This window comes from Alosa alosa, chromosome 3 (assembly GCF_017589495.1).
Source record: "Alosa alosa isolate M-15738 ecotype Scorff River chromosome 3, AALO_Geno_1.1, whole genome shotgun sequence".
In the NCBI taxonomy this organism is placed as follows: domain Eukaryota; kingdom Metazoa; phylum Chordata; class Actinopteri; order Clupeiformes; family Clupeidae; genus Alosa; species Alosa alosa.
In genome coordinates this window covers 12,704,239-12,728,794 of record NC_063191.1, presented here as the reverse complement: position 1 = coordinate 12,728,794, position 24,556 = coordinate 12,704,239, and the positions used below count along the sequence as shown (strand labels likewise).

Here is a 24,556-nt window from a genome sequence, read left to right as displayed (position 1 = left end):
TGCAGGTTTATCGCTGCCCTTTGGCTGGTTAGTGTAAGAGTATCGGTCAGATCACCTACCGTGTGTGTGTGTGTGTGTGTGTGTGTGTGTGTGTGTGTGTGTGTGTGTGTGTGTGTGTCAGATCACCTACCGCAGCACCTAAAGCAGGGTCACCCTTGACTGTGTTGATGCTTGGCCATTTATCTTTATGCCCCTTAACTTTGGCTCTAGGGTGTGTTTGTTTGTGTGTGTGTGTGTGTGTGTGTGTGTGTGTGTGTGTGTGATCTGGTAACATGTTGGCCTTTTGTTGCTGTAATTTATTTTTAAACTATTCCACCAAATAAAAAAAACACTACTTGGCCTGCTCATTGGGTTCACACCCTTAATAAAACTGCAAAGAAAAAAATAGAAATCAGTTCCATAGAAAATATGACCATTTACATTTGTCTTACATCTGAGAACCACTCTCTGGTAGAACATAGTGTCATGTACTTTATTTGCAAGTATGATTACATACACCTAAGTGTGTGTGTGGTGTTCAGCAGTGTTGTTCACCGATCGACTGCATCTGTACAACACTTTTCAAAAGCAGTCACAAATAATCCTCGTCACAATTAAGCATATGTCAATACATGTTTGGGTCTGGTAATAAGATTAATAAGAGCAGCTTGACAACAGCAACACAAATATACACTGAAAAATGTGCTGCCCTTTGCACAATGATGAATGTGACGATGCCATTACGCAGGCTTTAAAGAGATTAGACATGCAAAACAGCAGCAGACGTTACACCGGGCAATATCAATGAGGTCCGCTATTAACACCGGGTATGACGGCAAATGCTATTTAGAGCGATGAGCACTCCCCTTAACAAGCTCAACTCAATTTTCCGACCAGCCAATTCCCGGCCTCCCCCTCGGTTTGGAGCTATCTCGCCACCATCTCGCCACCATGGGCCACTCTTCAAATTACAATTGAATTCATCTTTCACGGCTTCATCTAATATAGGCGTTTCACCAGTCAAATCAACCCGCTTCCTAATGTGTTCATCAATATAATGCCCACAGTCTGGCAGGGACAGTCAGTAAAAATAACTGAACGGGAGGAATCTGTTTTCATAAGCGAGTCGCAGATTATGTACCTGTGACGTTTATTAGCTTTTTTATCACCCGCAAGCTCAAAGAGAAAGCAGTTGGCACTGTCGAGATAGCGGCATCGCGGTGACACTGTGCAGAGCTGAATTGACAGACCCAGTCAGACAGGCATAGTGTTATGCTCGCTTTTCTTAGGGTTTTAGTAGGGATGTCTGTATCCCAGAATTCCTTTAACACATTGCCATTCACCATAGGTCTGTTTCTCCTCACTTCAAAGGCCACTCACTCGACGATTTGATTATCACTTACTGGAATACAGGCAAGATCCATTTGGAACAGTTGGAATGAATAGAGTCTGTTATGTGTAATAGTAATCATGGCGAGCACCAGAATAGAAGTAAACATACGCACTGAAGCACAGTGTGTCAACACTGTGAATCGATCCATTAAAGTGGGTTAGGCAGTTAAAGTGTAGTAAAAAGGGAATTATTATGGGGCCACTATCGTTAGTTCATTTGTGAGTTAAATTATGTTATGTGTAATTATGTTGCTCGTATTTGATTTGATTAAACAAATGAATTCACAACTATATTAAAAAATGTGTCTCTTAGTATGCTGACAAAGTTGTGCCACCGGGCTGTAAATGGGATTTGCCACTCTTTATGTACACACTCTCAACAAGCTGATCCAGATCAAAGTGTGAATAAACAGCTAGTTTAATTTACGCCATAATCTTGAATCTTGTGTTAACTCTGAGCGCTGAGTTTGTGTAAGTGATTGATTGGCCCTGAACTGCACAACTGGCTGGAGCCAACTTATCTACAGCAGTCCCACCGTAGCGGCTGCAGATGTTCTGCCGTTATTGATTAGCGGCCTGAGAGAGGGAAGCTTTTGGGAGATGGAGGGGAGGGGAGGTAACGTTCCCTCAGGCTGTTTATAGACCTGAGTTCCCCTTCGCCTTCAAAAATGTTACCGCTTTAGCCACTGGGGTACTGTAGAGCCCTCTCCAGGAGCCAAGCCATTCTTTGCACACACACACACACACACACACACACACACAGACACACTCACACACACACACACACACACACACACAAGCACATGCACACACACACACATGTGCACACACACACACACACACACACACACACACACACACACACACAAGCGCATGCACACACACACACATGTGCACACACACAAGCGCATGCACACACACACACATGTGCACACACACACACACATACACACACACACACACACACACACACACACACACACACACACAAACAAACACACACACACACTGCTTTCTCTAGCTGTGTATCTATTTACCTGCCCAACTATCTGTCTTTCAATCAGAGGGAACGCTTGACTTCACCTCGCTGCAATCACTTTGCTCTCCACACAATTCATTCACACAGTATGCTCAGATATACATGTTAATGTATGCCTATGAATGATATATACTTGAACCTGTATATCAATTTCATAGTGCAAAATCTCTTTTTTTGCACATAGTGATCACATAGTTGTGATTGATTGTTTTTTTTTTTTTTTTTTTAAATCAAGAAATCTGTTGAAATCAAGAAATCTTGTTGTGTAGCAACAGCAGTTAGTTTTCCCATTGCCAATGACTAAATAATCTCCCTCCGAGTCTGTGATAACATTACTGAGCATGCAACCCTGGCATTTCAAATGAAATCATTTTTCCTGAAACTGCCCTGGGCGTCCAGTGATTAATTGCAAGCGCATCATATTGGTTTATTGTGTCATCGTATTAGGGCGCACATTATTGCTCCATGTGTTTAGCGGCAAACTGTGAGAAAGTAAAAACTGCACCAGCACCAGTTATTGCTAATTGTTTGAAGAACGGGCATGGTGATTATTATGGACCATTCCCGCTGGGTTTGATTTGTCATATTTTACCTAACGTAAGTCTTGCCGTTCAAAATTTAGTGGTGCAATAGATGTTTAGATCAGAACCGGTCAATGAGGTGCTAAAATTGTTAATGTAGACCATAAGAAATAAATGGCCCATAAAAAGACAGTGATACATGTTAAGTGTTATTTCTAAAGAGCTTCAAGTGGTTATTAAAGAGGCTGTGGTCACAGTTTATGTGACACTGTACAACGTTGAATGGGATGCTCTCACATGGCCAGAAATTGACTGCAGCATTTATGAGCAGTAATGCATTTTATGGGAAATCTATTTATTACACACAGATGCAATGGAGATGTCATTTGTGGTTGGTTAGTTGGGAGGGTGGGTGGGTGGGTGGGTGTTTTGACAGCCACCTTATGAAGAAGAATTATAACTGCTTTTAAAAAGGAGGGGGAGGGATACGCTTGATCATTTGAAATAAAAAAACGATATAGAGTAACAACATGCCATTCACTGTATATATTTCCCCTTCATCAATTAACTTCATAATTGTCATCAGTGGCCTGATTATGCAAATGTGATGAAGTACTTGTCATCCCTATATTATTTCAAAGGCTTTCGTTTGAACGCCATCCAGCGCCACAGATATAACTGGTCCCTTCTCACCTAGCGTAGTGTGAGTCGGTCTAGCCCAATAGTCGAGGCGAGAGGCTGAGCTGCTGCCCGTGTTTTTAGCCTGTGTTTCACTTCTCATAATCGGCCGTGCCAGCTACCCCGAGGACAATACTTACGAGCACTCAGCTCCCTGTGACCTCCTGGCCCTTTGAAAAGCAGGGTCTTAGACCAGGGCTTCCAAAGACTTAACCTGTTAGTCCCGTGCTAATCCCCTCAGAAATCCTTTTGTAGACTTTCACTGTGGAAAACAGACATTAGTGGCACTGGAGCATGTTTTCCATCAGTGTTACCTTTTGGTTTTACAGGGTGCACACAGGTTGTGTTTCTTTTTTTTTTTCAAAGGAAAGGTTGCGTGTTTGAATCATTTGTGGTCACAATTTTCAAATTGCTCTAGTAAGTGTGGGCTTTCATTGTCTGTTGTGTGAGCTGAATTTCTCCCTGGCAAAAAAGAAGAGGGTGATTTTTTTTCTCACGCATTAGCGTTTGGTTATAGAAAGAATAAAAAAAAATGTAAAAAAATTGAAACAGGAAGTTGTTTGCATTTACATTTAAATGCATTTGACCCCTAGCCTGGAAAATGGCAGATAATTATTTTCCCCCAAGTGCTTCTTGTTTGTGGGGAGTGGAGCAATTGCTTTAGCATGGTTCCCAGGTCCACCGGCAAGCCCGGCAGAGTGGAGCAGTGGCGGGTGCAAATTGCCACGCTGGGCTGTTTGCTGTTTCATCAACATGCAGCCACTGCGGCGCAATTGCCCCGGATTTTAGAGCTCGAGCTCTTCTGCGTATGCAACCCCAGCAACCCCCCGCCACAGCATGCGGAGAAAAGGATTTCTGCCAGCCCCCCGCCGTGGACGTCTGTTGAGACAAGAAACACGGGAGAGGCTCATTGTTTTGATGTGTGTATGTGTGTGTCTGTGTGTCTGTGTGTATGTTTATGTGCATGTACTGTATGTATGTGTGTGCATGTGTGTGTGTGTTGTGTGCATGCATGTCGGCAGCAGCAACGTTTTTTGATGTTGTTATCTGTTCGCATAAGAAGCATTGTGGGATAGCGTGCAACACCATGATGCGCTTCTCCACCACCCAGAGAATGGGCATATCTGGGAGAGAGCCCAACTGAGCTCCATTGATAACTCCATGGGGCTTCTGACACACACTCTGGAACAACAACATGCTGCAGGATGATTCTCTCCGTGCATCTCAACAGTAAACAGTGGCTGAGGAGGCACATACATGACGAGACCTATGCACATCTTTATTTTTATGTTTATTCACGTAGTATAGTATGCTGGACCCATGCACAGTCCACACTTTTTCTCAGTGTGTGGTCTTTCTAGGAAATGGTCCCAAGATCTTAGTGGGGCGTGTATGTTGCTGTACCTCACCAGCCTCGTAAAAAATATTTTTTTGTAAATCAGAGGATTAGAACTGTGGACAAGGCTCAAACAGCAGTAAGTGCACTAATAGCATGAGCTGGCAGTTTTAAAAGTGCATACTTCTCAGTCCGTGGACTTGTTTCGCTGCCAAATACCACGTCTTCTCATGCGTCCATCTCTAATTTATTTATTCAGCTAGTTATCGATTGCTCTTTGTTCTCTGCAGAAGCTTGTTTCATTCCCCAGGACATGATGTGTGATCTCAAATTCTGACTGCAAACTTCTCCCCGACCTTTGCCCTACCACCTTGAGAGCTTTATTAGGTGACTAATACAGATGTATATACAATTTCAAAGTTTTACCTCATGGATCAGATTCATGAAGTAGCCATTCTCCCCCACCCTGGACCCCTTCCAGTTTGCATACCGAGCCAAGCCCCGGTCTACAGAGGATGCAATCTGAGAGCCTGGAAAAAAGAGACTCATATTAGGTGACTAATACAGATGTATATCTGCAACAATTTCAAAGTTTTAACAATACCTCAAAATCACAAAAGGCAAAAAAAACAATCACATAGTGAGCGCTGTTGGTGGTTGCCGCTCAATACAGGTTGGAGGTCGACCATCTGACCACGTGGTGCGGGACAACAACCTCCTGCTGAGCCCTTGTTGTTGAATTATCACGCAACAAAAAAGGCAAATTCCTGGGGGTGCAATTTTCCTGGACCACCAACACTGATGATATCCCGCTGCTCCACCAGATCCCACATTCTACCGAGGCAGCACAGTAGCTGGGTTCAACAGTGCAGCATGTGAACAAAAGGATCGTGCTTCATACATTTACACCACCCACCTCACCCCATAAAGGCGACCAAAATTGTGAGTGATGCAAGTCACCCCGCTCACAATCTGTTTGATCTACTGCCCTCTGGGAGGAATGGAGCAGGGTGCCCACATGCTTTTACTCTCTCCCTCCTCTCCCCTCCACCCTCAGCTACATAACATCCTGGACTTTTACTGTTGCAGAACTAGGTGTTGACCTGAAAACACAACACTTCTGCTGCTCTTACGCCACTTTCTTTATTACTTAGGTCAAACAGTATTTTATAGTATTTACAGTATTTGCACTAGTATTTTATTGACTGTCATTTTGTTCCATTATTATTATATGTGCCCTTTATTTACTTTTTTTGGCTGTATAGGGATAGTGAAGAAATGTGAAGAAATTGACAATAAAGCTGACTTTGACTTTGCACAAAAGGTGAGGGTTCGAGGGCCTTGGGTTGGGTAGCTGGGTTCAAGCCATTAGCAATAATCACCTGGACCAGTAAAAACCTGACGACTGCTGTGAGAAACACTCTTAAAATGAATGTGTTGAAAACAACACAACTTGCATTGTTTTTTAACACATCTCTGTGTCCAGATAGGGACAACACATTTGTTTTAATAGTGAAGGATTTTATCTCAAAACGGGCCCCACTTTCGGCTGCTGCTGATTCCATGATGTCAGTACAAGGAGATGCCAATATAGCGAGCCGTTTCATCTCTGTCGCAAACTAACGACATTATTCCTATCATATGAAAAGGCTCAACCCCGACACCCCAAGGGTGTTTGAATCATCGCATCCCCCACCCTGTTCACCTCGTATCTACACCCCCAGCCCCACACCCCACCCTGGGTGTTATTCATGGCTTCCATCTCCTCAGAGTCACAGAACCCTTGCAAATGCATGCCATTTACCATTTGTTTACTTACTCGGAGCCAAATTAAAATATGTAGATCACAGACATCTTAGAGCAGCATATTCATGAATCTCTTTACCTCGTAAAGCTGTGTAATTCTGGGGTGTTGTGCAAAAACCCGGTTTCATCATGACACAAAAAAAAAAAACAAACATAAGACGTCAGGTGTATTTTTTTTTAGCCGCTCTTTTTTCCCCCCGAGCGGCTGCTAAAGGGGACTTGTCTAATTACTGACTCGGAGGCAAAAGTTCAAAAGGGTCCAGGGGAGAATTGCTTAAAGTGAAATGTCCATCTTCAGCTCTTGAGTTATGTTTTAATGCTGTAATGTTTCAAGCATTTGCTATGGCTGTGTTTGATAGTTAGCCTGACAAAGAGTGCACAGAGTAGAAATAATGAAGCATTATGACACATTTCAAGCATATCAGAAAGCAGCCGAAGGTTTACTCTATCAGAACCTGCACACCCACCTGTCTGGTCACAGCCTACAAAATTAAGTGATGTTATACCTGGCTGCAAGCGTCTCCATAATTGCATGTGCTCTCCAAAAACAATAGTTTGCTAATCTTGTGTCAAGGTTAAGATTATTTCTCAAGTAACCTTTTGCGTGATATGTCTGTTTTGTTGATTGCTATGATCACTGTTAGTTATCTGGATGTGTGTTTTAAGTGAGTTTGCACACAGAATGTGCAATCCTGGTGAATTGTACCATTTATTCTCTCCAAAAACATCCCCTGAATTGTCTGAAATTGACCAAGAATCAACAACAACTCGGCCAGCTAACACTATGTGCAATGTTACATAACATGTCAAACAGCATTTTGACTGCACATGAAAGCCCCCCCCCCCCCCCCAGTGAGGCAAGCGCACCCTGTAATTGGATTACCACTATGGGCGTTCTATACTGTCGAAAGTCTCCGTTTGCTGTACCTACAAGCTGATGGAACACAGACACTCTGTAACCAATCTGTCATTTGCTGTGTGTGTGTGTGTGTGTGTGTGTGTGTACCACGTTCAAGAGTGACTGCCACTCCCCGTTCTAAGCCTCTTAAAGGCTGTAGGTCAGAGTAATAGAGTGATATGACAGCAGTGGTTGTCCCCTAGGTGACGGAAGTTGCTGCGGACGACTCAGGCCTTGTTCACCGTGACGGCCATAAGTCATCGGGGCTAAACTCTGCTTGTAGTACCACACTGGAGTTACTGCTTCGCTTGACATTTCAAGTTTGCACTTTGCCTCTCTCCACTTTATGGGTGATGATGAAGTTGTGTGTGTGTGTGTGTGTGTGTGTGTGTGTGTGTGTGTGTGTGTGTGTGTGTGTGTGTGTGTGTGTGTGTGTGTGTGTGTGTGTGTACTTTTTCCCAGGACAGCCTTTAACTGCAGTCAACACTGAGAGGGTGTTTGAGTTGAATACTCAAAATATTAGATCACATTTGTTTATTTTAACCACACTGATTCAAGTGCAATAGCCTGTAATGATTTGCATCATTCTGCGGGGTCTCCCTCCTCTCCTCTTCTCTTCTACACTGCTCTCCTCTCCTCTCCACTCCACACTGCTCTCCTCTCCTCCACTGGCCTGGCTGTGAAGTTGTAAACATATCCCTGACTCATTTTTTCCAACAGAGGGGGATAGACATGGGGAAAAAGGAGAAGGGAACTTTATCCCCAGCCTGCCTTGCTTTCTCTCTCTCTTTCTCTCCCTCTCTCTTTCTCTCTCTCTCTCTCTCTCTCTCTCTCTCTCTCTCTCTCAAGCAAAAAATAAAAATGACCCAACAGATTCCTTTGCAGTGGCCACAGAGAGGAATGTAATTTGCATATTCTGTCGCCACTGTTTGGGATACTGTGGGATTTGGTTTGTCTGATGTTTTTTATTGTTCATGATGCAAATGCTTTAGTCACATTTACGAAGGGCCCCAGAAGTACTTAGATCTGTTCTTTTATTTTAGGAGATGGTAATACATAGGTTTGTGCAGCATAGGTTTGTGCAGCTTTTTTCACAAAGGCTGGGGGAAAAGGAAAACTTATTTTTGTTCTATTTCATAGTCAGTATTTGACCACTGTGTGGCCTTAATGTTTGGTGTATTATCTTACTTTACATTGTAATAATAACAAACATAATCTCATTGTGTCATATGGCACAAATGTTGATTCACACTACTCAAATAATTAATAACCTGTGGGATGGATTAAACTTGTGTTGTCGTTTTTTGCTTTTTTCATGTGTCAGAACTCAGTGAATGGCTTGCATTAAAATGGAAAACAAAATGAGGAATTTGGCAGTTGTTATCATTTACTTTGCTTGGCACAAGATATGTCTTACAGTTGAAAAATATTAAATTCTTCACACTTTCCTCCCTAACTGCAACCTGAAAATATTTTCCTAGCATTAAGATGTTAGTTTTAATATAGTTTTGCACTGCCAGTGACTCCTCATACATTTATAAGCATTAGTCAAAAAAGCAAACAATAGACTAACTAAAACAAACTGGGCCCAAAGACAGGCTTTGATCTACAGGCCATCATCATGGGTTCAGCGTTTCACCTCGATTAGTCCCATCTGTAGTTTCACCGGGTGGCTCAGGTCCACGGTCAAATGAACCAAGGGTCAAATTATAATATTTTCTTGGAAGGAATCGGTAGGTTTCTACTTCCCCCTGTGTGTATATATCAAACTAATAGAATTTCAACCCTAAACCTTTGAGAGATCGCCTGGAAAATTGATTAGTTCAGATATTTAAAGCAATGAATTAAGCTGAGAGTGTGTGACCAATGGAAAACTCCCATGCTGTCTAATAATACCAATAAAAACAACTAGACCTAAAGTCGCAGTATCACTAATACTTCATACTGCATGTCTTTGACACTCAACTGACTCTTGTCATCTTTACAGCATCACGTTTTTGCCTAAATCCAAATTCTATGTGCCATAGAAATAATAAAACCGAATACATACTTTGAAATGCTGTGTGTTGATTTGGTAGTTGATTACCCTGATGATTCGCTGTCCACTCATGAATCAAGATAGCTATATATAGCCTGCAAAAAGAGGCTGACCACAAGTATCCAAACATGCCACTGTTTGTGCAATTATAGGGAGCAAGAGGTGAACGACTCCCAAAATACCACATTACTACTACTGAAATTATTGGGACAGTTTAAAAAAAGTGTGTGTGTGTGTGTGTGTGCCTACTGTATATTTCTGTACATGTGAATGCATGTGTGTAGATGTGGTATGTACTTATATTTCAGTACAGCAGTCTTGTACATATACATTGTGTTTATTTTCCTCATATAACAAGTTTAGTCTGAAAATCATAACCTCAGATGCTAAACATTAATGTTTACATAAAATAATGTTCTCACCATCTCTGTCCACACTTCCCAATCCCCTCCCGTCTCCCGTAACAGTTTGGTGATAGTCTCATTCCACGCACAAGTTGGCTTGGCCGACATTTTCCACTATATCACTCCACATTCCATATCATGCAAAAATGTTAATCTATTGTTACAATCTGTAGTTTTTTGGGTGCATTACCTTTTCCGTGTGTTGGGCAGACAGGAGGTTTCTGCGTCCAGGTTGAGAGGAAGTTCATTGCCACGGTCCGGCCTGGTTAAACAAGCATCACCACGGGGCTGTCGCACGAGTGTCATCAGGGTAATCCCTCAACCACACCTTATCTCATGTACTGTTTTGTTTAGCCTGGACACGCCATAAAGCGTAGGTTTATGCTTTGATTTCTCCTGTAGAATGGCCTGACGTAATACATTTTCGGTGGGAGTAACTGTTGCAACCAGGGATAGCGATAGTTTGGAATTTGAACTGAACTTCTCAACTTTGCAATCTGTTGCAGAGTTGAGAAGTTGATAATATATTAACAGAATTTGCAGCTATGACCAACACAGCCTGAGCAAACGTGTCTTTTAATAATTAGGCCTACTAATCAAACCTCTGCTCCAACAGGTTTCCCCTTGTCTCCAGGACTTTAGTTTACAATCTGGATTTTAGTGTTTGCGACTGGCGGTGGCCAGTATAAATAGCGTTATGTGTTTGAACATGTTGACAAAGCGGCCACTGCTCCTTGCGGGGGTTGATGGATGGCTGTAGCGCGCGGCTAATTATTAGAGCACATAAAAGGATGCTGTTATTTTCTGCTTGGATCCTGCAGGCTTCGCCTCGTCCGGGTCACTGGGTAAACGTGCGCCGATCAGCCCTCTGCCCATATCACTCAATCTTGATGTATGAGAGCGGAGGTACAAATTAAACCTTTAAAGGGGGGAGTGTACTGGCTCGGCAGGATGCTATTTGGGCTAATTTTGCCCTGTTTGAATCAGACAAAAAGGCACTATGCCACGCTCTATAATTACTTATACACACATCTGGATTCAGGTTGGAATCTAATATACACACAAAATGGAATCCAGCTCTGTTTCTTAATGTGCAAAACGTGCCTTAATGTGAAATGCAGAAACGTTCAATTGATATTCTGTTTTTTGCTTAATATGTAAACTGTTAGAAGCAGTAAGGTTAAATTTAAGGTTAGGAGCTTGCAAGCTTGGGTGTGCTCATCCATACACAGAAATCAACATAAACACACAAACGTATATACTTATATGCAGACACACACACACACACACACAACACACAGACACACACACACACTTGCAAGCACACATACTCACTCACTCATACACACACACACACACACACACACACACACACACACACACATGCACCTGAAGGTAAACTGAGGACAACAACAGGATGATGAATGTGAAGGAAATTAAGGAAAAAAAGGAAATGAAGGGAAAAAAACGAAAAAGATTTGCTACACATAGTAGCCTTAGACTGCATGAGTTAGACAATCTCTCTAGATTATGCAGACTGTCACAGGTCAAAGTACAAATTGAATGTGCCATCAGAATGCACTTGATCACCAACGCACATCCGTAGATAGTTGTCTAAGAGCAAACTCACTCTACTCACTTGACAGGATTTGCTGTGAAAAGTATGGTGGACACCACTCTGAATGTAAAGCCGAAAGATATCTCAGGGCTTGAGTGTGATTGGCCCTCACCAGCAAACTCTGACTTTCACTCAGTTCACAGCAGTGATTGAGAGGAAGGATAATAGTGAAGAAACTAGAAGTACAAGAGGTACCACAGGCCTGTCAAAAGCCAGAGCTGTAACTCAAACACTTGAGCACTACGGTTGCCTTCCGCTGCGTCAGTAACCTGATGCAGCCAAGGCTTCAAGCACACATGTTATAAGACGTGTTACTTACAAGATACAGATCGCCACTACCGTTTTACAGCATCACAGGAAATAACAGCGAGCTATATCCACGTTTGATCGTTCTCCTATGCCCTTAAATAGCTTTCTGTTACTTTTTTTTGGTGTATGAATTTCATTTGCTGCTTTGCACCTCTGTATGGGCCACAAACAGGAATTAAACTTTGGATTTGTTTGACCTCCAGCTATGAAGATATGGACACCTTGTTAAAAGTTCTATACACAGTTACTCTTTCTTAGAATGTTACACAACATTGTAAGGCTCTAAAATGAATCCTTATGAAGACTTGATCACTGTCAACACTCTAAGGTTTTACAATCTCCTTTTGTGTAGACTTGCTGTATTAATTTAGAAATATAGACTTTTGGATAGAGAATCATGTTGTTTATTTTCCAGAAGTTACAGAAGAGTGTCATAAAACCCCATTACAAATATGTATAACTTTATTGATAGTTTACTTGTACAAGATGTACATTCATATTTTGTGAATCAGCAGAAAAAAAAAATCTCTATGGTGAATCATGTTTACGCATGCTTGCATATGAAATGCCAATAAAAGTACTGATGGGTATATCAACAAATTTCATGGAGCGGTATACGTAAATCGCAACACAAAGTCTTATGGTTTGATCCACCATCCCTGAAATGTTTTGTAAACCCAGACACGCTACATTTTAGCCAAAAAAAAGAAACATAATCCGCAATCATACTTTGCTATTCAAAATGGTGGAAAAAAAAAAAAAAGTTTACATTTAAAAATATATAAAAATAAATGCAAAGCCATGTAAAAATTTACACTTGTAGTCCAACTATTTTCCTTCATAAACCTTTGGACAACATAATAAATAAAAGCACCCATGGATTTAATTTAAAAAATGGAAACATCACTAAAACAACTCTACAGGCGGTGGATAGAGCAAATGCAGCACAATATGTCATACCGGTGGAGGTAGACCTTTCTGGGTTCTACTGGTTTGAAGGCAATTGCAAACAGTATGGTTATTCAAAACATACTGAGAGTAGTGTTGCAAACAATGCCATTTTTCCCCCACACCCACATCCCAAACTGGTGGCAACTACCCAAGTGTCTTCAGTTATTTTCAAATGGATAGCAACATAATGACTAGCATGCTTGTTTTTGTGGCAGAGAGACAGTTTTCTTTCAAATGTACTCCGTGCCATTCAGATCAAAACTGTTTTGATCGTCATCAAGCAGTTATGCCATACAAAGAATGGCAGAAGATTAAAACCAAATCATAGAAAATAAATCTGTGTTGAACGTTAACTTTGGTGGACTTTTGTTACCCTTGCTAAACCCAGAGATGTCGATGATACCTGATCCAAGCAGTTCTGCTGCTGATCAGAACAGAATTGAACAGAATCGTTTCGTCTACCTCAGCAAGTTGCCATGGTTTCCTTCAAAATGTACAAAAACTATGTTGCAATACCATCAACTTCTGCAGATGATTTACCATACACAGCCAAAAAAAGAAATTGTGTCTGTTTGGCAAAGAAGTTTCATACACCGATATCAGTGCCAAAAATGACTGAAAATCGCTGTTCTTTTAATTTTTTTATTAATCATTAACAATTTGAACCGCTATTTTAACTTTTTCATATTTACAGTATTGCACTTTAACTGCACATAATTGCATTTCAGTTTAACTGATGCCTCCTTGATATTTTAAATTACAAAATTGCAGTTACCCTTTCTCCTTTTAAAACGTGTCACTTGAATGCCTTTGTAATGACATGAGACCCCCCCCCCCCCCAAAAAAAAAACCCTCACCCTTATTCCCCTTATCCCCCCATACACACACACAAAAACTGTTTTTATATTCCTTCCCCCTCCCCCTTTTAAGAAGTAGTATCTTCTTGCAGTGCGAATTGTAAACTCCTTAAACAAGACCTGAAGTGCAAAGGCTATCATCACTTCTATTCCCAGGACACAGCACAGTTGGACGAACGAAAGCCAAGAGAAAGCCGAGAGGGAACACTCCAAAGCAAAAGCTCTTCCAGACATGCCCAGAAGAAAATACAGCAATATAACGTTACCAAACAAACCAAAAAATAGATAGAATCAGAATTATAATAATAATCATAATAATAATAATAATAATAATAACAACAATAACTTACCCCAAAACTAATACTTTTTTTCTCGTTTTTTGTGTTTTGTTTTTTTTTTACAGGTGGTGTTATTGCTGCTTCCTAGCTCTGTCCGCAGCAAAACAAACAAACAAACAAACAAACAAAAAAGACAAAAAGAAAATGGGCGTCTAAAATCTTAGCACTAGATGAGAAATATAGTGGAAAATTGTCGTGGCAGTGATCAAAACAACAACAAGGGCAAATTTCAGTAAGAGTGGAGGCCAGCCCCAAATGGTGTTTTTCTTCGTTTGAGCACATGCACTGAACTGTGAGCAGTGACAAGGAACACAGTGGCTGAAGGTGAACATGGAGACCATTCTGTGTGTGTGTGTTTGTGTGTGTGTATATCTGTGCATGTGTGTGTGTGTGTGTGTGTGTGTTTTTTGTAACGTGAGGGCATCCCCGCGCTCCCGAGTCTTGCCATTACATACACTTTCTGGCTCAAAAGCTCAAGCTCTGTTGCCCCCCCCGCGCTTGTTTCATTCTTTTCATTTTGTTTCTCTTTGCCCCCAGTTTTTTTTTTTTTTTCTGTTTCACTTTGATTTTTTGTTAAAAAAAAAAAAAAGAAAAAAGTCTTCTCTTAAATGCAGGTTTGTTCAGACAGACATCCAGAGATGTTTGTACGGTCCTGGGGTTGTGATGTGAGACTGGAAAGGGTTGAGCCACTGGCCTCCAAGAAGTCCTGCCTGTTGGGCGAAAAGTAAAAGGTGATTTCATTGGTATTTAAGTACCATTTTTTTTTTCGTCTCTGCAAGTGGTTTGTTTTGGCAGCTGGTTTTTCTTTTTGTGACAATTTTCTTTTCTCTTTCCCTCTGTCTTTCTCTCTCTCGCTCTCTCTCTCTCTTTCGCTCTCTCTCTTTTTTTCTCAGTTTCAGTTTCTTGTCTGTAGGTTTTGTTTTTGTTTTGCTTTAAACTGTGAGTGTCACGGCCCCCTGTTTTTTTTTTTTCACGGGCAACAAAGTCTTGTGTGAGAAGCAATTATCAGTTCAGAGCGGCGAGAGAAGCCCGTGCAGGGGTGAGGGGGGGTTTGGGTTTTGGGTGGGTGGGGGGGAGGTGAGGAGGGGGGTCAGAGTCCTAGCGCCTCGGCGTGTTTCCTTGCCTTGAGTCGGAGGTCGGCGATGCTGGAGTTCTTGCTGTTGCTCTTGGCGGCCGCCACCGCCGCAGCCGCCGAGGCCGAGTCTGCCAGCGACGCGATTGGTAGTCCGAAGGGTGGAGGCGGGAACATCAGGTAAGGGGCGTGCGCCGCCAGGTGCGGGTGGAGGTGGGGATGGGAGTGGGCGACGCCCTCCAACTGGAGCTGAGCCTGGACCTGCAGGACAGAAATACACACTTAGTTACTGGAGCCCAGATGTCAATGTCTGTTTGTGTGCTGTCTGTGTATGTCTGTGTGTGTGTGTGTGTGTGTGTGTGTGTGTGTGCGTGCGTGTGTGTGCGTGTTTGTTTGCCTGCGAGAGGCAGAGAAACGACAGTGCAATAGTATGCATATGTATGTATGAACCTGTGTGCATACCAGGTTGTTTACTGTGTACTCTATGCACTGAAAGTGATCAACCCACAGTATGAAAGCTCATATCCTGACCGTGTTCAATCCCCCCACCCACCCCTCAAGGTCTCCATAGCCTTTGTCCTGACTGTATGTTTTCAGTGAAAATAATACAACACTCAAAGACTCGCTCTGTTTTGATGTTCCACCATTTTCACGTAATCGAATCACACAGTCTGCTCTCACAGTCAGAGAGGCAGAGTGGAAGGAGCCTGTCGGGCCCAAATCCAAACACATTAGTCTGACATTTTACGTCCACCCTTGAAATTGCACATCATCTCCTAATCCTAATTATGGATTCAATTGCATAAACAAACAGCTTTGCACCACAAATATCTGCACGTATAAAGCCATAAATATTTATCCAGATGTATTTCAGAGTAGCCTTCAGTGGGGAGGGGAGCAGGAAAGGCAGTATAAGCAGAATTAAATATCATGTTGCGCTCAGTCGGCGTAATTATTTCGCTGAAGTGAAAACTATACATCCCCCCCAACTTCAAAAACTTCAGGCAAAGATCTACAGGACGCCTCTATTTTCTCCCTTTTTCTTGAGTCACTTCACAGAACAGTGAGTATATAAATATATATTTTTCAAATAATAAGTAAAGCATGTTTTGTTTCCACCCAACCAAAATAAATCTTGTGCTTCAGTTGGTAAGGCATAAGTGGAGCAAAAAAACCCTGAATTTCATTTAAATTCATTTTGCTGTCGGAACATACCATTGGCAGAGAGAGACTGGCACCATATGCTAGTCACCAAATTGCAAGCTGCAGTGTGAGCATGCTTTTCTTTTCCAAATGACTCCAACCAGCATTGAGTACTTTTTTTCCTTAAAAAAGTGTCTTTGATATCATTTTGAGTTTGAGAATAGCCTCATAAATAACACTTGTGACAGTTGCAGGCTGCAGCTCACACGAATCTTTGGCCTTGGCCTTTAGTTTTGTTTTGTTTTGACTTGTTGTGTTATTTCCAGTTGCCCCGTGCTACAAACTTCATTTGCCTCGGCACTACGTGTCAAAGAGGACAAGCCGGCGTTCCTCGAAAGTTGCGGCGACCCCTGAATTCCCGTTCGTGATACTAGACCCCTACCATCACCCCTTTGGCGTGTCAGCAGCCTAGTGCAGTCGAGGTGAGTCACGGGGGTTGCAAGGGGTAAACGTGACTGGCACTGCCCAAGTGCCCAGCCCTCTGACCACCAACAGGTGTTGGGTATTCGGTGCACATACATTTCTACATGCATACATACACATAGCAAACGTGCGATAAGAGCTGGCTTTTGCCGCAGCCCAGGGCTGCTCTGGATGTATGCAGACTCCCCACTTGAGCCCTGCCAACGCTGCTCAGTGCCAATATCCACCAGGCTCTTTATTCCTCTTTACCTCTCATAATCTCTTTTATCTGCCCGCACATTGCACTCTCTGTTAGCTTAATTAGGCCTTGCTGCTGCTGCTGCTGCTGCTGTTGCTGTTTCTTCTTCTTCTTCTTCTGGATTGATGTGTGTGTGTGGGGGGGGGGGGTAGAGGAGTAGAAGGGTAATGCAGGCAGTTCTTAGTCAGTCGTTATGGCCGGCTTCTAAAACAGATACAGCAGATCAAATGTCTGCATTTCTTCTAATCTTGCTCGCCTATCAACAGGCCCTCGAGGTGAAAGGTAGGCTTGGGCCAAGCCACACCAAACACACGCACACACATACACACACACACACACACACACACACACACACACACACACACACACACACACACACACACACACACACACACACACACACACACACACACACACACACACACACACACACAAAACATACACACACAAGCACTTACACAGACACAAGCATACACAGTATCAGTTTTGCTCCATCCCTACCTCACACACACACACACACATTTGTACCCACATGCACATACTGCCACCAAAAACACTTCCCCTTTGCCCTTTCCACAGAGCTATCAATCGCCAGTCCTCTGAGAATAACCCTAGACCAACGCAGTCCATCCAACACACTGTGTAACATGTAGAAGTGTGCACAAAACGGCTCTAAAATAAACCATCCTTGGTTTTTGAAGTCAAAGCACAAGCTCTCTCATTTGGATGCAACTGTCAGTCTTTTGCTATGCAGGCACATTATGTAGTTGAAAGAAACAAAGTTATGCTGGGTGTCCTGGAGAGTGGGACTGCACTGGGATAAAATATGCATATACGCCCAAAGATAGCTGAGGCACTAGGCTACTGTCTCTCTCATGTCAAATGAGTATTTCATGAATATATACATATATATTCATATTCCCTATACACAACACTGGGTATGAATTGCACATATGTGTTCCAGTGAAAGCAACTGTGTGTGTGCAATTTCACTGATTTATGCTCATGATATTAAACATAAACACTGGCTAAGCACTTGTACCTGCTGGAATGGCATCCTTAGGGCCCCCATGTTGACATATGGCGCGACTCTGCAGGCTTCCAAGTGACTCGCCGTCCCCAAAATAACGCCTGGAAGTAAAGGTGGAGAAATGAAATGGTGTTAATATGTGGCAGTGTTCTTATTTCTGTGCAGTTAGTTGGTGCCCATGTGTAAAATTTTTGACCCGTAAGACTTATTGATCACAATAAAATACGCGTCTTTAGAGAGCTAATTTACCGCGTCCTAGGGGGAACCAAAAAAACACACGGAATTTTCCATAATTCTCTTTTGAAGACTCTGACTTGTGTAATGCTCTGGAGATCTTAACGCAGAGCATTAACTGTTGGGTAGTTCAGCTCAATCGATTGAAATAAACTCTGTTGGAAAAGCATCTTGCAGGAAGAGCGAAACCCACCTTTGTGCATCTGATTCTCTTGTTTTCGACACTTGGCTCGTCTGTTTTGAAACCACACCTGCAAACAGAAAAAAAACTATATTTTAATCTAAGAGTAACAAGCGTGTAATAAAATATCTATATAAAGAGATTGCTTGTTTCATTGGAAACCTCACATGCCGTTTACATGAAGTGTCAATATTCTAAAAAAAAAGGCTAGTTTAATTGGTACTGGGGTGGCAACAGACACCTGTAAAACAATGGTTCGTTTTATCCCAAACGTTTGAAAATGTTATTTTCATTAATTTCATTCATATTAAAAAATAATCATATTTAATAGGGTATACTAAACATCGCCCTTTTGATCAAAACACACGTGTTGGATCTCGACCATGCACCGCCAGTTGAGCCCAAACCTCTAATCACCATGCCGTTAATTGTTATTAGCTTTATTCCCTTTGGACGGTTTCATTATAATCCTCGCCCTGCCTTTTTAATGATTATCATTTACAGTGGCTAAATTAGTGAGTGGATGGACCACAAAGGGCAATGTTTAATCATCCCAGGTGCCGATCGCCATTATGCTGCGGACGTTTCGTTCAAAGCATGTCAAGGGAAGTTGGGTAATATGTTAGTCAATAACATGTGCATTATTGGACAATAAGTGTTAAACCGTGGATTATTTGTCAACCCCAGCCTCTGGAAGCAGGAGTGCGTGCTGGCCGATTTCACATCAATTACGGCTATTTTTAAACCTGCACACTTGGGAAAGGGTGTCTGGCGCATCTCGCTTTGAAACTTGTGATAAATCAGAGAGAGAGATGGGAGCGAGAAAATCGATTGAAAATAAGGAATAGTTTGCCTCCTGATGTTGCATTTGTTGTTGCACTATTGGCCAATTATTTTTAAAAAATTAGACTTGCGCATTATTTCTACGTCATTGTTATTATTACTATTAATAATAATATCATTAACATTGTTATTATTATTATCGTTATTATTATTACTCGCGTTGTCATTTGCGAAATGTTATATTTACATTGCTCTCTTGTTGGAAATAAATCAAAAGAATTCAGTCTCCTGATCGATTCCAATTATCCAGCAGCATGGTAAGCAAAGTGAGCTACACTGCTTTAGACAGTTATTTCTTCATTAAGGGCCACTCAATGATGCGTTTCTCAAATACCCTAATCTGATTTCCTTTTGATTTTTATTAGAGACAGTGAATAATGACATTTAATTTAGCTCTGCACCAGAAACCAGAAAGATATTAGTCGTAATTGAATTACTGCCTGCTGCTCACTAAGGTCTCATAACTTTCAATTAGATTCTTGACAGCTGGTCGGTGTGGGGTTTCTGTTGCACGACAAAGTACAGGTTAATATCAGCTATCTACAGCATGGTGTACAATTGACTTACAATGGATTTTCGGTTTAAATTGAAATATGTCCCTCGGCTACTGACATAAAATGTGGCGACTTTTTTTTTCAAACAGGCAAAAGGAAATATGCACAAACCATGTCTTGCTCATGTAAAGTGGTCCGTTTTTTAAGCGGAGTACATTTTTCTCTCGTTGCGTTTTGTATTTGGTGTTCATACAGTATTCGGTCACCCCCTTCCCTTAATTTGATTTCGAGTCTGCCTCTAAAACGACATTTTAAAAATGTTGCGCTTGCAAGCTGTCACACAGACTCACAATATTACTTATTCTTCCTATTAAATTGCCGAACACGAGGCATGCCACAGTAGGAGTTACATTAGAATTGAATTATTTCTAATACATTTTTATGGGAACAGTATATCAAGCCAATGGCAGATATTACAAAGATAACGCTGGGGAAAATGAGGTGACTGACATGGGAAGGTGTCCCCCGCAGCAGTAGCTCAATCTCTTCATTAATTTTAATGATGTGGTTAGATCTATCCGCAGCACATAAGCAACTTTTCCTCTGAATTTAGCGCCTGGAAGAGCCAGGGGAGAGAGGCAGTCTTCCTTCACTGCATGCAGTTCAACCGTGCATCAAATTGGCAATGGGTACAAACGAGTCCAGCGTTTATTTGACTTTGACATAAACACGTAAACAGAACAACAGCAACTCTTTCAAAGCCTCGGCAGCGAAAGATTAACCCGCAAGGGCCGCGGTGCAAAGTGCTTTATTAAAATGGTTCAACTGTCCTTCAGCTTTCCTGCATTCTTTTTCTCATGTGGATATTAATTTATTAAAGTGCCATGTTGGTTACTCTATAGTTATTAAACTGCATCTGTAATTGTAGGCCTAGTTAAAGTTACCATAAACGATTAGTACTACTTTTGATATTGTTGCCTGTTGTAAATATTTTTATCATTGCTGGTTTTTGTATTACTGTGTTATTATGGTATTATTATCGGGCCTACATTGCTGCTCTTCTTCACATATAATAATATTCAATAGTCGTTCATCCTCCATCTAAATGATTCCAGAGATTAATATCCAGTAGCAATTATTAGCCTGCTGTGTTGTGCATCAACATTTAACAATATCGGATGCAAGAACGCTGATACGACTCCGCCCTCAAGTCACAGGCTTCAAAACATGCAGCACATACTTTTTGAAATGACAAAAATGCAGTAAATAAATGACTGAGTAAAGATACAATTATTATTGTGAACACAGGTAAACAAATGGTGAGTTTTGCATTTAAGCCTGCCATATAGTTAGGCTGTTGTATACGATGTAATGCTTAATACATTTTTGAAATCCAATACATGTCATATGGGGGATAGTGACACTTTTCTTTTGATATTTCATTCTTGTGTAGACTCTTGTGCATTCAAATAGTGTCCACTCGTGGCGAATATCTAGGCCAGGCTACACGTACCTGCACACGGGCCTCCGACAGGCCGAGTCTCTGGCTCAGCTCCTCTCTCATGAACGCGTCCGGGTAGTGCGTCTCATCAAATAGCCTCTCCAGCTCGTTCAGTTGCTCCAACGTAAAATTCGTCCTGCTCCGTCTCTGCTTCAGTTTGCCTTGTGCGTCCTCGTCCTCGGATTTGACGTCCTCTTTCTTCTCTTTGCATTCATAGATCCCTGTATAGGGAAAGGCATACAGTCTGAAAAGGGTCGCTGTCTGGAGACGGGAAGGCCTGATGCGCACAAGACTCAAGGACTCAGAGTCGGTTGAACAGTACAGGGGTAGGCCTGTGCACCGGTTAGGTAAATGTGTTTGTTTACATAAATGAGTGGGTCATTTATACAAATAATAGTTATTAAATCACGAAATTAAAAAAATGGACGCAAAGGAATTTTATTGTAAGTCCTCTATGTAGGCTACACGGTAAACACTGATAATCCATAACAGTGGAGTCAGTTAATGCACTGCAAAAACAAAACATGTTACACTTATTCGATATTCTTTATTGCCGCTATAAAAAATATTGTCAATAATTGCTGCATCATCCTAAAAAGGCCTGTATGAAGTTCCAGTGTACTATTCTAAACTTTTATTTAGTATAGTTTTAATGATGACAATGATAAGAAAACATTGTTCACTTTAGAGATTTAAGTTTTAGAGAACTTCAATCTGTAGGCTAATACAACATATTTGAATGAACATCTCGTTCATTAGGTTACATTCTGACATGTATTCTATCAAAAGTGCTGGGGGAAATTATCCAGTGGCTATATAATCTAGCCTATTATATCCTATACATTTTTATAGTGGCATGTTGCTAGACAGTTTTATAATGGCTAGTTTTTTACTCTTTAATAGAAAGACCATTTAATTCCATTTTCAACCGTTTCTACTCAGGAGAGAAATGTTGATAACAGCTGTTGGTACAATCTTACAAAAGTAGGTCAAATATGTTAGATTCTCGCTATGTGTAACAGTGATGTCATAAATATGTTATTATTCTCATCAGTGATATTATTATAATAATAATAATAATTATTATTATTATTATTATTATTATTATTATTATTATGCTATTATCATTATTATTATTATTATTATTATTACGAGAAAATATGCTGTTTCAAATATACAAATGCAAATTATTACCTGGCATGATTATTGTTATTTCAGCTTGTTTTTATTTCAGTATATGTCATTCATAAAGTATGATTATTACTTACAAAAGTACAGTTCAATGAATCATTAGGTCCATGCTCAGACACAATCCAAACATTTTCAATATTGCCCATTTGGCTGTTATGCGAGCATATACAACATGTAACTTATAATCTAAATGTATAATAGAAAGATGGTCTTTTGATTTCAATTCTAATATAAGTTACCTTTATAGCCACGTTCTGCCAGAGTCTGTTTCAGTATACTGGGTGTCTGGAACCGCGGCCTAATGTTTTGAGTAGCAGGTATTGTGCAATGACAAACGAACATCTGCACGTCATATAACTGCGATATTTGTTACAGTAGATTTGTAAAAGCGCTAAATCTGGGGCTTAAATAGTCTATTTTGTCAACACAGTTCTTAACCGAGCTCGCGTTTATCATGCACACATCAAGTAGCCAGCAAGACAATCGGTTAAATTTCACAACACGCATGTCTGGAAAAAGGGAGACAAATCATATCCGTCACATTGTGAAAATGACTATTTGAAAATAATACAATGACTCTGTTCTTCGAAAGCATGTTTGTTATATAAATAAGCTAACATTAACCATAACATTTTGTCACCGGTTCGCTCAGAGTAGCTTAGGGATTCCGCTTTGCCATCGAATGGAACATTTTAGCCGCATCTAACTTACCTTCTGAAGCCCTTGTAACATTAAACTCCTTCAGTTTTTCTTTTTCAAGCTCTACGTGGTCCTTGAATAGATGCACCGGACAGTGGTTGCTTGTTTCAGTAATGTCCTGGAGGTTTGTCTCCGAGTTTCCCAGCTCCCTGGCTCTCGACAAGCCACTCTCCAAAACTTCCCTGTACGTAATACTCTCCTTGGTGCTCTCCTTGGGTTTTTGATCGAAAGATTTCGAGACGAACGCCGTAAGTTCTTCCATGGCTGGCTTTCAGTGGTCCTGCTCACAGAAATCCACTTTAAAATCAGCTAGCGGTGAATGTCTGTTCTTTTATTTGCTCACTCGGTTGTGAACACGGCAATATCAGGGTGTAGAAGGTTAGATCACTCCTGCTGTTATGTCTCTGTTTTTGAGATCACACTATTTATACATGGCTACCTCGGCCCAGCCCCCATCTCCGTGACTTGAGCAATTACGGGCGGCTCTGGCGTCTGAATTCAACTTTCAGCAGCTTTGCTGAAATCAATGCAGCAATGGAGTTCGCTAATATAATTACAATTCATTAAGATGCCTGGAGTGGCGTGTGGTGAAATGGATGGCAGATATGGATATTTAACTAATTCGCTGATAATTTCATTGACGCAATTACGAGATATGAATATTAGCAGGGAATTATTGGATTTGCTGTTCCGGTGCATATGTTCGAATTTATGTCGATAAAATGTGATAAAAAAAAAAACGAGGCGACGTATAGCCTACCTTGGCGACCATAAGGAGGCAATGTTCTGACAAATTGTCAACTTTTGTGAAAATAATGACATAAGATAATTATTTAGATCAGTCTTCTTGAAAATTGCATGGGCATGTTAAGGTAAGACACTGTTACATTCAGGGATTTTCCTTAATGAGATAACCTATTAGTGCCTAACTATTTTTTAGTGCCTATAGTGCCACAGCCTGAATGATGCATATGAGAACAATGATTTATAAAACTGAATTGGCGAAATTAAATTTGGTAGTTTAACCTAATTGGCAAAACCTAGAAAACTTTTCACCCGTAATTACTCTTTTATGAGACGTATAAGAAATTGCATGACAAATGTATTTTAAAATCTGACACAGTAACACAGCTGTGTCCATATAATAAGCGCAAAATGTCTATATGATTAAATGCTATACTCCCGCATTTAGGATATTTTTTATTCTATTCTTCGATTTAAATCTCTATATGGCTGGCATAAGTAACCTCTCTAAATGAATCATAGGCCTACATCTTACATTA

General features: G+C 41.1%; 1 protein-coding gene across 1 annotated transcript; it reads right to left on the bottom strand.

Moving 5' to 3' along the window:
- Positions 1–14,497: 14,497 nt before the first annotated feature.
- On the bottom strand, positions 14,498–23,669 carry shox (short stature homeobox). The gene is made up of 6 exons (XM_048238382.1): positions 23,286–23,669; positions 21,396–21,604; positions 18,558–18,615; positions 18,143–18,231; positions 15,288–15,497; positions 14,498–14,874 (listed from the first exon to the last, which is right to left on the bottom strand). The coding sequence occupies exons 1-6, from the start codon at positions 23,533–23,535 to the stop codon at positions 14,785–14,787; spliced, it is 906 nt and encodes a 301-aa protein (XP_048094339.1). The 5' UTR covers positions 23,536–23,669; the 3' UTR covers positions 14,498–14,784.
- Positions 23,670–24,556: the final 887 nt, after the last annotated feature.